Raw genomic sequence first — 14,583 nt, 5'->3', positions numbered from 1 at the left:
TGTGGTTGCTCGGAGTTGGGACCTCAACATATGTTTTTGGGAGACACAATTCAGTTCATAACAGATGGAGTAGGGAAGCATCCAAGGGGAGGAGAGGAAGCCGAGACACAGTCTCCAAGCCAGGCTTGCTAATGTCCTGCCATCCTCTCCCTGTTGTAGAACCCAGTAGGTGTGGGCTGCTACCTCAACACCTGGCTGATGGAGACAAAGGACAGGCGGCAGCGATACCGGTCCCTATTCCTGGGTGGATCCAAACGCTACCTCTCAGACCTGGCCCGGGACATGCTTATGCAGTGAGTGCAGCTGGAGCTGCAGGCGAAGGGGTGAGGGTGGTGGTGGGTTCTTACTCTGTGGTGGGTTGGTAGCTCCCCATGTTTTGTTCCCATGGGAACACAGCTTCTGCCCCTAATGCCAGCCAAATAGCAGAGGCAGTGGAGGGATGTTCACGTTCAGATCCTGGCTCTGCCACTTACTGGACGTGTGAGGTTGGGCATGCTGCATAAGTTCGCTGAGCCTCATTTCCTTCAGCTGTCAAAAGAGCAGATATTTGAGGAGACCCAAATGAAATGATCTGCTGAAAACCCTTGGTAAGGAAAAGGTACTCAATCAACCCTAAATCCGCCACTTGGAGCCCACACAGTCTGGTCTTGGCTCTCAGTGGCTTCACCACGTGGAATCTGTTTCTTGGTGTTCATAATGGGGGTTGCTAAAACTCATTTCAGGAGGTTGCAAAGCCTAAGAAAGGAAAAGTACATTAAATACTGTGGCAAACTATACAACAACTTGTAAATGTTAGCTGCTGCCATATTTTATTGACCTAAGAGGCCATCAACTGCAATATAATAACAATTTCAGAAATATTACAATGTTGACAAACATGTGCTTTAGAATCCAGTATTTTTTCTTTTTTTTAAATTATGTGACGACATGAGGACCAGATTCTGAGGACCAGATTTCTCAGGAGAAATCAGCTTTTAAATGTAATTTCAAAAAATATTTTATTTTTTATCAAAGTAGTGCTGTGTCTTCCTCCTTCTCAACTTCCCCCCTTGTTTTGGTGGGTTCCTGAGAAAGGGCTGAGGAAGGTAAGATTTTTGATACAATGTATGCCTGAAAAAGTTTATTTTTTCCTTCTGCATATCTGATCAATAGTTTGGTTGGAAATAAAATTCTAAGTTGGATATAATTTTCCCTCTGAATTTTGCAGGCCTTTCGTAGCCTCCTAGCTTCAAATATGGTTGTTGAGAAGTCTTATGCCATTCTGGTTTTCCGTGCTGTGTATGTGACCTGCATTTTCCTTCCTGGAAGCTTTCAGGATCTTCTCTTTGTACTTCCTGTTCTGATGCGTCTTGGCATGGGTCTGTTTCATCCTTTGTGCTGGGTGCTTAGTGAGTTCCCTCCATCTGGAGACTCAGCACCTTCTATTCTGAGAGAATCTTTTGAGTTTTGTCTTTGACGATTTCCTCTCCTCTGTGTTCTCTCTGCTGCTTTTCAGATACCTCTTTTAGATGAATGTTAGACGCCCTGGTTTGTCACCCTAGTTTTCTTACCTTTTATTTCTCTCCTTTCTTATTTTCCATCTTACCTTTCTGTTCTACTTTCTGGTAAAATTTTCTTGTCCTTATCTACCCTACTATTACTTTTAAAATTTTGGTTATCATATTTTTTAGTTTCCAAGAGTTCTTTTGTTGTGGATTGCTCTTTTCTTTCTTCTTTTAATAGCACCCAGTTCTGTGTCATGTATGCAGTATGCAGTATGTTCTTTTTTTTTTTCTTTTAAGATGAGGTCTCACTCTCTGACTCCCAGCCTGGGGCACAATGATGCAATCTTGGCTCACTGCAACCTCTGCCTCTCAGGCTCAAGTGATTCTCCTGCCTCAGCCTCCCAAGTAGCTGAGATTACAGGCATGCGCCATCATGTCCGGCCAATTTTTGTGTTTTTTGTAGAGGCCAGACTTTGTCATGTTACCCAGGCTGGTCTGGAACTCTTGAGCTCAAGTAATCTGCCCGTCTCAGCCTCCCTAAGTGCTGGGATTACAGGTGTGAGCCACTGTGCCTGGCTGCAGTGTGTTCTTTTATCTAAGGATGTTAATTAAGTTTTCCTGAAGTTCTTTTGCCCCCTGTGTTATCTCCAGTTCTTCCAAGTTTCTTTTTTTCTTTTGCTTGTTTGTTCATATTGAAGAGGAAAGCACTAAATAATACTGTGAGTCTGGGTGGGGCTGTCAGTCGCTGTGACTGATTGGCAGTGGATCTGGTCTTTCTGCTGAGACCCTCAAATGCCAGTGTCTCTAGGTGTTTTCTGTGGGACTATTCAGCTTCTCTAGAAAATAATCCTCTGTCCCGGGTGGGGGTAACTGTGGTTGCTGGTGATTAGAGGAAGGAGACAGGGCTGTCTCATTCAGCGTACGGACTGCCTGCTACCCCCTCTCTTCTCATTGTGGGACCTGTCTGCCTACATTCCACTGTGCGCCTCCTCCTAGCCCCCTGGAATCTATCCACAAACCAAACCTCCAGTCTACTGCTGGCTGGGTGAGGAGTCAGCAGGAGGTCATGTCTAGATGGGATCTTACTCTGTTACCCAGGCGGGAGTGTAGTCGCACAATCATAGCTCACAGCAGCCTAGAACTCCTGAGCCAAAGCAATCCTCACCTTGGTCTCCCATGTAGCTGCAACTATAGGTGTGTGCCACCATGCCTGGCTACTTTTTTATTTTTATTTTTGTAGAGACAGAGTCTTACTATGTTGCCCAGGCTTGTCTTGGGCTCAGGCTATCCTACCACTGTGACCTCCCAAAGTACTGAGATTCTTGACATGATCCTCTATGTCTGGCCTCACCTGTTTTTTAAGATACCGGTGCGTCCCATTCCTAGATCTCTCTGAGGTTTTTGTGGCTGGAGTTGGCAAGTGTCTCCCCAGTTTTCCCTTCCCTTCCCTTCCCTTCCCTTCCCTTCCCTTCCCTCCCCTTCCCTCCCCTTCCCTTCCCTTCCCTTCCCTTCCCTTCCCTTCCCTTCCCTTCCCTTCCCTTCCCTTCCCTTCCCTTCCCTTCCCTTCCCTTCCTTCCCTTTTCTCCTTTCTTTCTCTTCTTTTCCTTTTTTACAGTGCAGTGGTATGAACACAGCTGTGCAGTGGTATGAACACAGCTCACCGCAACCTTGACGTCTCAGGCTCAAGCGATTTCCCAGCCTCACTCTTCCTAGTAGCTGGAACTACAGGTGTGAACCAGCGCGCCTGGCTAATTTAAAAAGTTTTTTTGTTTTGTTTTGGTTTTTTTTGTAGAGACAGGGTCTCACTGTGTTGCTAAGGCTGGTCTCAAACTCCTGGCTTCAAGTGGTCCTCGCACCTTGGCCTCCCAAAGTGCTGGGATTACAGATGTGAGCCACCGCGCCTGGCCTATTTTTAGTTTTTAAAAGAAACTTCCATACTGTTTTCCATAATGGCTGTTATAATTTACATTCCCACCAAAAGCATGTAAGAGCTCCCTTTTCTCAACATCCTTGCCAGCATTTGTTACTTTTTGTCTTTTATAGTAGCCATCTTAACTGGGGTGAGATGATATCCCTCAATTGGGGTTTTGATTTGCATTTCCCTGATAATTTGTGATGTCAAGCATTTTTTCGTATACCTGTTGAGCATTTGTATGTTTTCTTTTGAGAAATGCCTACTCATGTCCTTTGCCTACTTTTTTTGTTTGTTTGTTTGAGATGGAGTCTCGCTCTGTCACCCACGCTGAAGTGCAGTGGCGTGATCTTGGCTCACTGCAACCTCCACCTCCTGGGTTCAAGTGATTCTCTTGCCTCTGCCTCCTGAGTAGCTGGGATTACAGGTGTACACTATCACCCCTGGCTAATTTTTGTATTTTTAGTAGAGACGGGGTTTCACCATGTTGGCCAGGCTGGTCTTGAACTCCTGACCTCAGGCGATCCACCCGCCTTGGCCTCCCAAAGTGCTCGGATTATAGGCATGAGCCACTACACCCACCTTGCCCACTTTTTATTATTGCTGTTGAGTTCCTTGAATATTCTGGATATAAGTTTCTTGTCTGATGAGTAGTTTGCAAACATTTTCTCTTATTCTACACGTTGTCTCTTCATACTATTGCTTCTTTTGCTGTGCAGAAGCTTTTTAGTTTAATATAGTCCCATTTGTGTATTTTTGTTTCTGTTGCTTGTGCTTTTGAAGTCTTAGTCATAAAGTTGTTGCCTAGAACAATGTCCTAAAGTGTTTCCCTTATGTTTTATTCTAGTAGTTTTATAATTTTGGGTCTGACATTGAAGTCGTTAATCAATTTTGAGTTGATTTTTGTATATAGTAAGGGATCTAGTTTCATTCCTATGGATATTCAGTTTTTCTAACATCATTTATTGGATGGTGTCAGAATAATATCATTCTGTGTAAGGTCATTTTAACAATATTAATTCTTCCAGTTCATGAACATTGGATATCTTTCCATTTGTTTGTGTTCTCTTCAATTTCTTTCATCAGTGTTTTGCAGATTCCATTATAGAGGTCTTTCACTTCCTTGGTACATTTATTTCTAGGTATATTTTTTGGCAGCTATTGTAAATGGGATTGTTTTCTTGATTTCTTTTTCAGCTAGTTACTGGTGTATAGAAATGCCACTAATTATTTTATGTTGATTTTGTATTCTGACAACTTTACAGAATTTATTTCTCAGTTCTAAGAGTTTTTTGGTGGAGTCTTTAGGTTTTTCTCTATATAAGATCATGTTGCCTGCAAGGAGGGACAATTTATAATAACTTCCTCATTTCTAATTTAGATGCCTCTTATTTCTTTCTTTTGTCTGAGCTCTGGCTAGGACTTCCAGTACTGTGTTAAATAGGAATGGTGATAGTGGGCATCCTTGTGTTGTTCCACTCTTATTTAATACAGTACTAGAAGTCCTAGATGTTTATTGATTTTATGTTTTCAAAAACTCAACTTTTCGTTTTGTTGATCCTTTGTATTTTTTTTTTTTTTTTTTTTAGTTTCTATTTTGTTTAGTTCTGCTCTAATCTTTATTTCTTTCCTTCAACTAATTTTGGGTTTGATTTGTTCTTGACGTTCTAGTTCCCTGAGGTTCACTGTTGTTTATTTGAAATCTTTCTACTTTTTTTAATGTAGGCATTTATTGCTATAATCTTCTTCCCTCTTAGCACTGCTTTTGCTGTATGTTATGTTTCCATGGCTCACTACAGTCTTAACTTCCTGGTCTCAGGTGATTCTCCCACCTCAGTCTCCTGAGTAGCTGGAACTATAGGTGCACATCACCATGCCCAAGTAATTTTTTGCATTTTTAGTAGAGACAGGATTTCATCATGTTTCCCAGGCTGATCTTGAACTCCTGGGCTCAAGTGATCCACCCACTTCAGTCTTCCAAAGTGCTGGGATTCCAGGTATGAGACACTATGCTTGGCCTCTTTCTTAATTTATTCCTTGACCAAGTGGTCTTTCAGGAACATGTTGTTTAACTCCCATTTATTTGTACAATTTCCAAAGTTCCTCTTGTTATTGATTTCCAGTTTTATTTTATTGTGATCTGAGGAGATACTTGGTATGATTTTGATTTTTAAAAATGTGTTGTGACTTGTTTCATGGCCTAACATATGGTCTATCCTGGAGAATGTTCCATGTGTTGATGAGAAGACTGTGTATTCTGTAGCTGTTGGATGAAATGTTCTGCAAATGTCTGTTAGGTCCATTTGATCTATAGTGTAGATTAAGTCTCATATTTTTTGGTTGACTCTCTGTCGGATAATCTTCCCAGTGCTGAAAGTGGGGTCTTGTCTACAGCTATTATTGTATTGAGGTCTATCTCTCTCTTTAGTTCTAATATTATTTGCCTTATATATCTAAGTGCTCTGGTGTTGGTACATATATATTTACTATTGTTATATTCTTTTGATAAATTGATCACTTTATCATTATATAATGACTTTCTTTGTCTCTTTTTATTTGCTAATTTTTTTACTTAAGGTCTATTTTGCCTGATACAAGTACAGCTACTTCTGTACTATTTTGGTTTCCATTTTTGTGGAATATTTTTTTCCATCCCTCCACTTCCAATCTATGTGTGTCTTATCAGGTGAAGTGAATTTCTTGTAGGCAGCAGATAGTTGTCTTCTAGACAGCAGTCAGTCTATATCTTTTAATTGGGAAATCTAAGCCACTTACATTCAAAGTTGTTATTGATAAGCGAGAACTTACTCCTGTCATTTTGTTGTTTTCTGATTGTTTTATATATCTTTTGTTCCTTTCTTCCTCTTTTATTGTTTACATTTACAATTTGGTGGGTTTTTGTAGTGATAACGTTAGACTACTTTCTCTTTCTCATTTGTGTATTTGCTCTACCAGAGAGTTTAATACTTTCGTATGTTTTCATGATTGTAGATGTTGTTCTTTCCCTTCCAGATGTGGGACTCTCTTAATTTTTTCTTGTAGGACTGGTCTAGTGGTGAATAATTCCCTGATTTTGCTTGTGCTGCAAATAATTTATTTTGCCTTCATTTTCGAATGATAGCTTTGCTGGGTATAGTGTTTGTGGTTGGTAGTTTTTTTGTTGTTTCTTTTGTTTTTTTCCTTTCAGTACTTTGAATAATCATTCTGTGCTCTCCTGGCTTGTAAGATTTCTGCTGTTTTGGATTTTTTTTTTTTTTTTTTTAAGACAAGGTCTCACTCTGTCACTCAGGCTGGAGTGTAGTCATGCAATCATGGCTTAGTGCAGCCTCGACCTCCCAGACTCAAGCAATCCTCCCACCTCAGCCTCCCAAGTAGCTGGGAGCATAGGCATGTGCCACTATGCCTAGATATATATTTTTTTACTTTTTAGTTTTTGTAGAAATGGGGTATGACTGTGTTGCCTAGGCAGGTCTTGAACTCCTGAGCTTGAGCAATCCTCCTGCCTTGGCCTCCCAAAGTGCTGGGATTACAGGTGTGAGCCACCATGCCTGACCAGTCTTTGACTTTTGACAGTTGGACTGTAATATATCTTGGAGAAGGCCCTTTTGATTGCATCTATTTGGGGTTCTGTGGGCTTCCTGTATCTGGATGTCTATATCTTTTGCAAGACTTGGGATGTTTTCAGCTATTATTTCATTAAATAGGTTTTCTATGTCTTTTCCAATCTCTTTTCCTTCTGGAACTCTCAAAATTAGAATATTTTATTCCATTGTGGTGTTCTGTTACATATACTTTCTTTATCTTGTAAATTTTTTCTTCTTTTTTCTGTCTGACTAGATTATTTCAAGATGCCTGTCTTCAAGTTCAAAAATTCTTTCTTCTGCTTGATGTAGTGTATTGTTGAAGTTCTTGATTGTATTTTTAATTTCCTGTATTGAATAGTTCAGTTCTAGGATTTCTGTTTGGTTCCTTTTTAGTGATATCTTTTTGTTGGATCTCATTCAGATCATCAATTATTTTCCTGACTTCTTTGTATTTTTTATCTGTTTTCTCTTATATCTCATTGATTTTTAAAATATCATTATTTTAAATTACTTTTTAGGCATTTCATAGATTTCCTTTTGTTTGGGATCTGTTACTGGAGAAATATTGTATTCCTTGGAGGTATGATGTTTCCTTGCTTGTTCATGTTTCTTGTGTCCCTGTGTTCATATGTGTGCATCTAGTATAACAGTTACTTTTTCCAATTTTATGACTGTCTTTCATAGGGAATTACTTTTACCTGTAGATGTATATATAGTGTTGGTTGGGTACAGTACTTTGGCTTTGATTCTGTGTGGATGCAGTAATGTAGTTTCTGTATGATTTCTTCAGCTATAATCAGCATCAGTGGTGTCTTTGGGTTTCTTAGTGGCTTAGGCTGTGGTTGTTAGGAGAGGCTATGGCAAGGCTTTGCTGGGGGTGGGGGTGCCAGGTGGGCTAGTCCTCAGAAACCAGTGGTGGCACAGTGGGCTGGGTATGTCAGTCCTTGGGCCCCTAGTTAACATATGTGAGTGCTGACAGAGGCAGGTCTGGGTGGGCTGGCCCTCAGGCCTCCAGGTGGTGTGTTTGGGTGCTGGTGTTGGCAGTGGTGGCCTGAGCCAGTGGGTCCTTGGGCCCCTGGGTGATATGCATGGCATCGGTGGTGACAGTAGTGTCAGTGGGCCACACTTCTGCTCTAGCCCCTGAGTGGTTCATGTGGGTGCCAGCAGTGGCAGTGGTGGGCAAGAGGGGCCAGTCCCAGGCTCCTGGGTGGTGTGTGTGTGCCAGCAGTGGTGATGGCAGGCTGAGTAGGCAGGTACCTGGGCCCCTGGGAGATGCATGCATGAGCAGTGGGTAGGTGCATTAGTCTACCTCAAGGTCCCTGGACAACATGCACAAGCCCTGGTTGCAGTGGCTACAGGTAGAGTGGGCCTGTCTAAGGGCTCCCTGACAGCGTACATGGGCTCTGGCAGTGGCAAGTGGGGTGGGTGGATCCTTAGGCCCCAAGATGGCACATTTGGGCACCAGAGTTCAGGTAGGGTGGGCCTGTCCTCAGGCCCTGGAACAGTGTGCAGGTGTGCAGCAGCTCTGCCACTGGAAGAGGTAGGGTTGCTGTTAGTGGCAATGGTTCCAGGCAACTAGCTCTCAGGCTCTGGGGAGCACAAACTTCAGCTTTCTTTGCCCCAGGTCAGCTTATTTAGTGCACTGCCCTGCCCATTCCCCAGGGCGTAGGCTAGAATGGGCTAGAATGCTGGGCTAGAATGCTGGGGATCTGTCCGCACTGCTGGGTCCAGCTGGCATTGGAACACTGCAGCTCTCTGAGTGGACATGAGGGGATGTCAGCAGGGCCCCAGGGATTTGGAGATACAGGATCTGTAGGGCTCCAGAGCAGGATGTAGACTGGTGGGGACTGAGCTCTCAAAATGGTGCTGTGCTGCAACTGCTTGGGTATCAGGGGATAGGTGGGACCAGTGCAAACTCCCTCTTGGCAGTTTGCAATGCTGTCACATGGACCCCCAGAAGTCCCCTGTATTAGTCTCAGGGCCTGCAAGGCCTGAGCGCTCTCCTGTGGGTAGGATTGCAGGAGCCTGTGGGGGGAATGTGGACCACGGGGGATCTCTTGCTCACCCTTTCTCCACACTGGGAACTTTTTCCTGGCTCTGAGCTGATCCCGGCCAGACCAGCTGCTCCAGTTCCTTCTCCTTCCATGCCTCAGATATTCTATGCTGAATTCCATGTTCTCTCATTTGCTATATTCAACGTGTGGTTATCTACTTGCTGTTTTGGTCCTTCTTTGTGGAGGAGGCAAGTGCTCGGCATCTCTAGTCAGTCATCTTGAAGCCCCCCTCCTGTTTGTCTATGTTTAAAAAATTCCTTTATACTTTCAGTGGGTTGCAGAAGGAAGTAGAGATAAATGCATTTATTCATCTGCCTTGTTCAATGGTAAATCATATGAAATGAAACACTTTTGGGGTGCAAAAGTGTTTTCTTCCCCTTTCTAGTCAAGGTAGTTAGCCTTATTTTAGGGGTGTTAAAACCAGGACCAGAGAGAGGAAAAGAGGAGGACAACTTGCCTAAAGTCACACAGCTGGTGAGTGACAGAGCTGGCACTAGAATCTGGTCCTTCCCCTTCATGGGCAATGTCCTTTTATCAACACCCCTGTGAGGATTTGGGGGTGCTAGGGCAAGTACCATGCCCAGACTCCTGCAGGGCTACTCCTCCCAGCTGCTCTTTTGCAAAGTCCAGTCTATATGCCGTTTGCTTAGCAAAACACTCTAAGGAAGGGAAGGGTGCCCCATCCCCACAGGACCTCCCCCTGGACATCTGGGTTCTCCCTCTGGACATCTGTCTTTCTCCTGTGTTCAGCATTCTCCTTCACCACTGTTAACACATCCAACACTCAGGTCAGTGAGAATTACAGGATTTCTAACCCTGGCTTAGAATTCCATATCTGCCACTTAGCTGTGTGACTTGGGGCAAGTTGCTCGGAGAAGACCTCCCTCATCTGAAAAATGAGGGTAAACTAATAATCACCTTCAGAATCCATTATGAGGACTGAATGAATGACACAGGTGAATGTACACTGCCCCTGTCGATGCTGTTTTGGAGGCATGTTGCACATGCTAGCTTCCTTTTCCCTTAGCAGCTGCTCCTGCCTTGGCAGAATTCCGTTGTGCTTATTTATATAAGGAAAAAGTTCTTTGCAGAGGCTTAAAATGCACGACATCCAGAAAGAGAAACTACAATTACTTAAATCACCTTCTGTCGCCAAAGACCCAAGCAAAAACCTCTAGTAAGATAGAGATTTTTATATAGAGACTGGGGGAGAAATAGCAGGTCCTTTGAGGCTTGAGGAGGATGAGGGCTTTGAAAGAGAAGGCCAAAAACATTGAGTAACTAGAGGTTTCTCAATGAAGTCAAGAACAAGATAGGGATGCTTGTGTCACTGGCATTATTTAACATTGTTTTGGAGGTTGTAGCAAAAGCAATAAGACAGGAAAAATAAATAAGAAATAGAAAACATTGGTAAGGAAGAGCAACGTTATTACAATTGATAATGATATGTGTGTTTACTAAAAATTTCCAAGAGAGTTAATTTTAAAACTGTAGAGCTAAGGCAAAGACAGGCAACAAGTGTATAAATGAATATTTTCCTCTTATACTGCAGCCATAACAAATGGAAAATTAATTGAGGCAAAAAAAGGATCCCATTCTTTCTTTTAGACAGGGTCTTGCTCTGCCACCCAGGGCTGCAGTGGCACGATCATGGCTCATTGTAACCTCCAATAGACCATCCTGCCTAAGCCTCCTGAGTAGCTGGGACTACAGGCATGTGCCACCACACCTGGCTAATTTTTCTATTTTTTGTAGAGAGACGGGGTGTCACTGTGTTGCCCAGGCTGGTCTCAAACTCCTGGGCTCAAGTGATCCTCCTGCCTTGGCCTCCCTGAGTGTTGGGATTACAGGTAAGCCACTGCACCTGGCCAATATCCCATTCTTTTCTTTCTTTCTTTTCTTCTTCTTTTTTTTTTTTTTTTTGATTTTATTTTTGAGGGTTCTTTTTACTAAGATCCCATTCTTATTAGCAACACAAATGATAAAATACATTTGGGATAAACTTAATTTGGTATATTTAAGGCATAAATGAAGAAAAATAGAAATCTTCATTAACGGATGTTAAAGAATGCCTGAATAACTGGATGAAAAGATATGATATTGGAAAAATATTAAATCTTCCCAGTGATGTCCACATCCTAAGTCAAATCCTAAAGAGGTTGATGGGGCTGGAGGGGGAAACTGGATAAACTGATTATAAGCTTCATCTGAAAGAGTAAGATACATATAAATATATTTTAAGGTAGAGGAATAATGATCCCACTTTAAAATCCATTGACATGTGTGTAGATAGCATAATATGGAGGACTAAGCACCACACTGTTGGCCGTGATTATGTGTGGAGGGCAGGGTTACCAGATTCTTTCATATTCTATCTTGTTGAAATGTTTGAGTTTTTCAAAATAAGCATATATTGTTTTATAATCAGAAAAAATGGTACAAATACAGGACAAGAGTGCATGAGATAAACTACACAGAATATGAGTTCCCCTTTTAGATCCATCTCCAACCAAGAGTTACCCTTTGTCTTCCAGACCTCAGTTTTCCCATCTGTAAAAGCAGAAGAATTTATACCCTGGGGGACCTGGTGAGGCCTAAGTCTTATGAATGCTGCCAAACTGAAATCAACCAGCAGGTCCCCATGGGTGTCAGACTGTTAGGTTGGGGCATGATTCTCTCTGAGGCTCAAGTTCGGCATCGTCCATGACGCCCTTGCTCTACTTGGGCTCCTGGCTCAGAAGAGTTATGCCAGGAGGCCCAGAAGATCGATGACAGGTGTGAAGGATTTCTTTATGCACTTTTTCACTGACTGATTCATTTGAAAAACCTGCCCTGTGCTTGGTTCTGTCCTGAGTGCTTCTGAGCTACTGATTGTTTTCAGGTGACCAGAAATAGTCTGCCATTCCCTCACTGAAAATTTCATTTTTGCATTCATATTTTTTTTTTATTATTATACTTTAAGTTCTAGGGTACATGTGCATAACGTGCAGGTTTGTTACATATAGAGTTAGTTTTTGTTTTCTGAATGTTCCTTTGATAACAATATGCTCTGGTTTCACGAAGGGAGTGCTTCCTCATCTTTCGAAGATATTAAGACAAATATCTTCAAAAGATTAAAGATTAATATCTTCTTTTTGAAGATATTAAGACTGTTTGCTTGACGTTGTCCCCATTTTTTTCCAAATCTCATTTTTCTGTATGTTCATTTTGGCCTCAGTCTTCCATATCAGAGGTTTTTCCTTGAATGTCTGGTGATCCTTGGCTCTGCATCCCTGTTCAGCTGTAAATCCTTCTGAAGGCTCTGGGGTACTTGTTGATTATGGACTCCACCACAGAATGATCAAGCTGGGTATTTTCACTGGGTGAACGCCCAATGTCACTAATGTTAGAGCTTTCCTCTTGGCCTTGGCCAGAGCAAGCTTCTCTGGGGGGTGTAAGCTTGGCTGTCCAAGCTCTAGAATCTAAGTCGAAGGGAAGAGGCTACAGTTCTCAATATTTAGTGATTAAACTTCTATTTAATTCCCTGTTTGTTTGTTTGTTTGTTTTGAGACAGAGTTTTGTTCTTGTTGCCCAGGATGGAGTGCAATGGCGTGATCTCAGCTCACGACAACCTTCGCCTCCTGGGTTCAAGTGATTCTCCTGCCTCAGCCTCCTGAGTAGCTGGGGTTACAGGCATGTGCCACCATGCCCGGCTAATTCGGTATTTTTAGTAGAGACAGGGTTTCTCCATGTTGGTCAGGCTGGTCTCGAACTCCTGACCTCAGGTGATCTGCCTGCCTTGGCCTCCCAAAGTGCTGGGATTACAGGTGTGAGCCACCGTGCCCAGTCCAATTCCCTGTTTTAAATATGGTACTCATGATTTCAACTATGCCTGGTGCCATCTGAACAGAGGATCTGTCTCCAGAGAATAAATCTCCAATCTTCTGCCAGGCTAAATGAAGGGCACTCATCTGGCTGCAGACAGTGGGGGAGAGAAACTGATATTATACAGATTATCAAACTGATATTATACAGACCGATTCCTGTTTTCGGTTTCATCTTCATTCCCACTTCCAGAGGTACCTGGTGCTGCCAATTCCTTAGTCTTTTGGAGTCGGGGGATTCTTAGGTTTACTTTCTTAGGTCTACTAGGTGAGTCACCATTCTTCCATCTGCTTTTCAACTTCCAAAATATTTTTTCTTCCTGCTGCTTCTTCTATTCTTTTTGCCCTTGTGGGTATATGCCTTAACATTTTTATTCCTTTACTTTGTTTTAGTGAGGTTTCAGGAGGGAAGAGGTTAATATACCCATCCAGTCCATGAAAAGTGTGGTGAAATTTCTGGGTTTCAAAGGTAAAATAAAAATCTTGCTAGTATCATATCTAAAATGACACTGAATCTGCAATCTAAATAAAAGACAATCAGGCATATTTCATACTTCTCTTCTGAAACATAAATGATAGAAAACACTGTTTATATAATTCTCAAGGAAAAGAATTGGGACTATGTAGAGTCCTCTATGTAGCCAACCAGTCATTCATGTGCAAAGCAAATGAGAGATGCACAAATATTGGAATGTATATGAAATGCATGTTTTCTGAAAATATTACTGAAGGATATACTCCAGTCCAATGAAAAATGAATTAACATGGAGAGCTTAAGAAAGGGGAAGACATGGCTGGGTGCAGTGGCTCATGCCTATAATCCCAACACTTTGAGAGGCTGAGGCGGGTGAATCACCTGAGGTCAGGAGTTTGAGACCAGCCTGGCCAACGTGGTGAAACCCTGTCTCTACTAAAAATGCAAAAATTAGCCAGGCGTGGTGGCGCATGCCTGTAATCCCAGCTACTCAGGAGTCTGAGGCAGGAGAATCACTTGAATCTGGGAGGCAGAGGGTGCAGTGAGCCAAGATTGTGCCATTGCACTCCAGCCTGGGTGACAAGAGCGAAACTCCATCTCAAAAAAAAAAAAGAAAGGGGAAGACTTGCATGTAAAAATACATCTGGCTATGATATATCAGATAAATGTAACCAACAACGAGAGGGAAGAGTAGTAATACAAACACTAAGCAAAATAGAATTCAAGACAAAAATGGTAAGTGGAACAAAGATGAGTATTTAATCATGGTAAACAATAAAATTCATGACATGAAGAAATTATAATAACCATAATTTTTTTTTTTTTTTTTTTTTTTTTGACACAGGGTTAGGCTAGAGGCTGGAGTGCAGTGGCACAATCGTGGCTCACTGCGGCCTTGACCTCCCAGGCTCAAGCAATCCTCCCACCTCAGCCTTCCAAGTAGCTGGGACTACAGCATGTGCCACCACGCCCAGCTAATTTTGTATTTGTTGTAGATGGGGTTTCACCATGTGGCATCATATCAGTGCTCAAAAAGAGTCAGATTTCAGAGCATTTGGATTTTGGATTTTCAGATAAGGGAAGCTCAACCTGTACCACTAATGTTTTACTCTTTTTGCGTTATGACCTATCTTTCTACCTGTCTATCCATCTGTTAATTATCTTTCATTTTTAATAAAGTTCAAAGGAAATGGCAGCCATGAGTACACCTT

General features: G+C 42.3%; 1 protein-coding gene across 1 annotated transcript in view; it reads left to right on the top strand.

The window, feature by feature from the left end:
* The window catches only part of LEXM (lymphocyte expansion molecule), a 32,654-nt gene that overhangs the window by 10,926 nt on the left and 7,145 nt on the right, over nt 1-14,583 (top strand). The window contains exon 9 of the mRNA XM_023187307.1: nt 160-293. Coding sequence (XP_023043075.1) covers nt 160-293 — 134 coding nt within the window. The remainder of the gene's footprint in view (nt 1-159; nt 294-14,583) is intronic.

This window comes from Piliocolobus tephrosceles, chromosome 1 (assembly GCF_002776525.5).
Source record: "Piliocolobus tephrosceles isolate RC106 chromosome 1, ASM277652v3, whole genome shotgun sequence".
Classification (NCBI taxonomy): domain Eukaryota; kingdom Metazoa; phylum Chordata; class Mammalia; order Primates; family Cercopithecidae; genus Piliocolobus; species Piliocolobus tephrosceles.
Note: the sequence above shows the minus strand (reverse complement) of the source record. Positions and strands in the feature narration are given on the sequence as shown.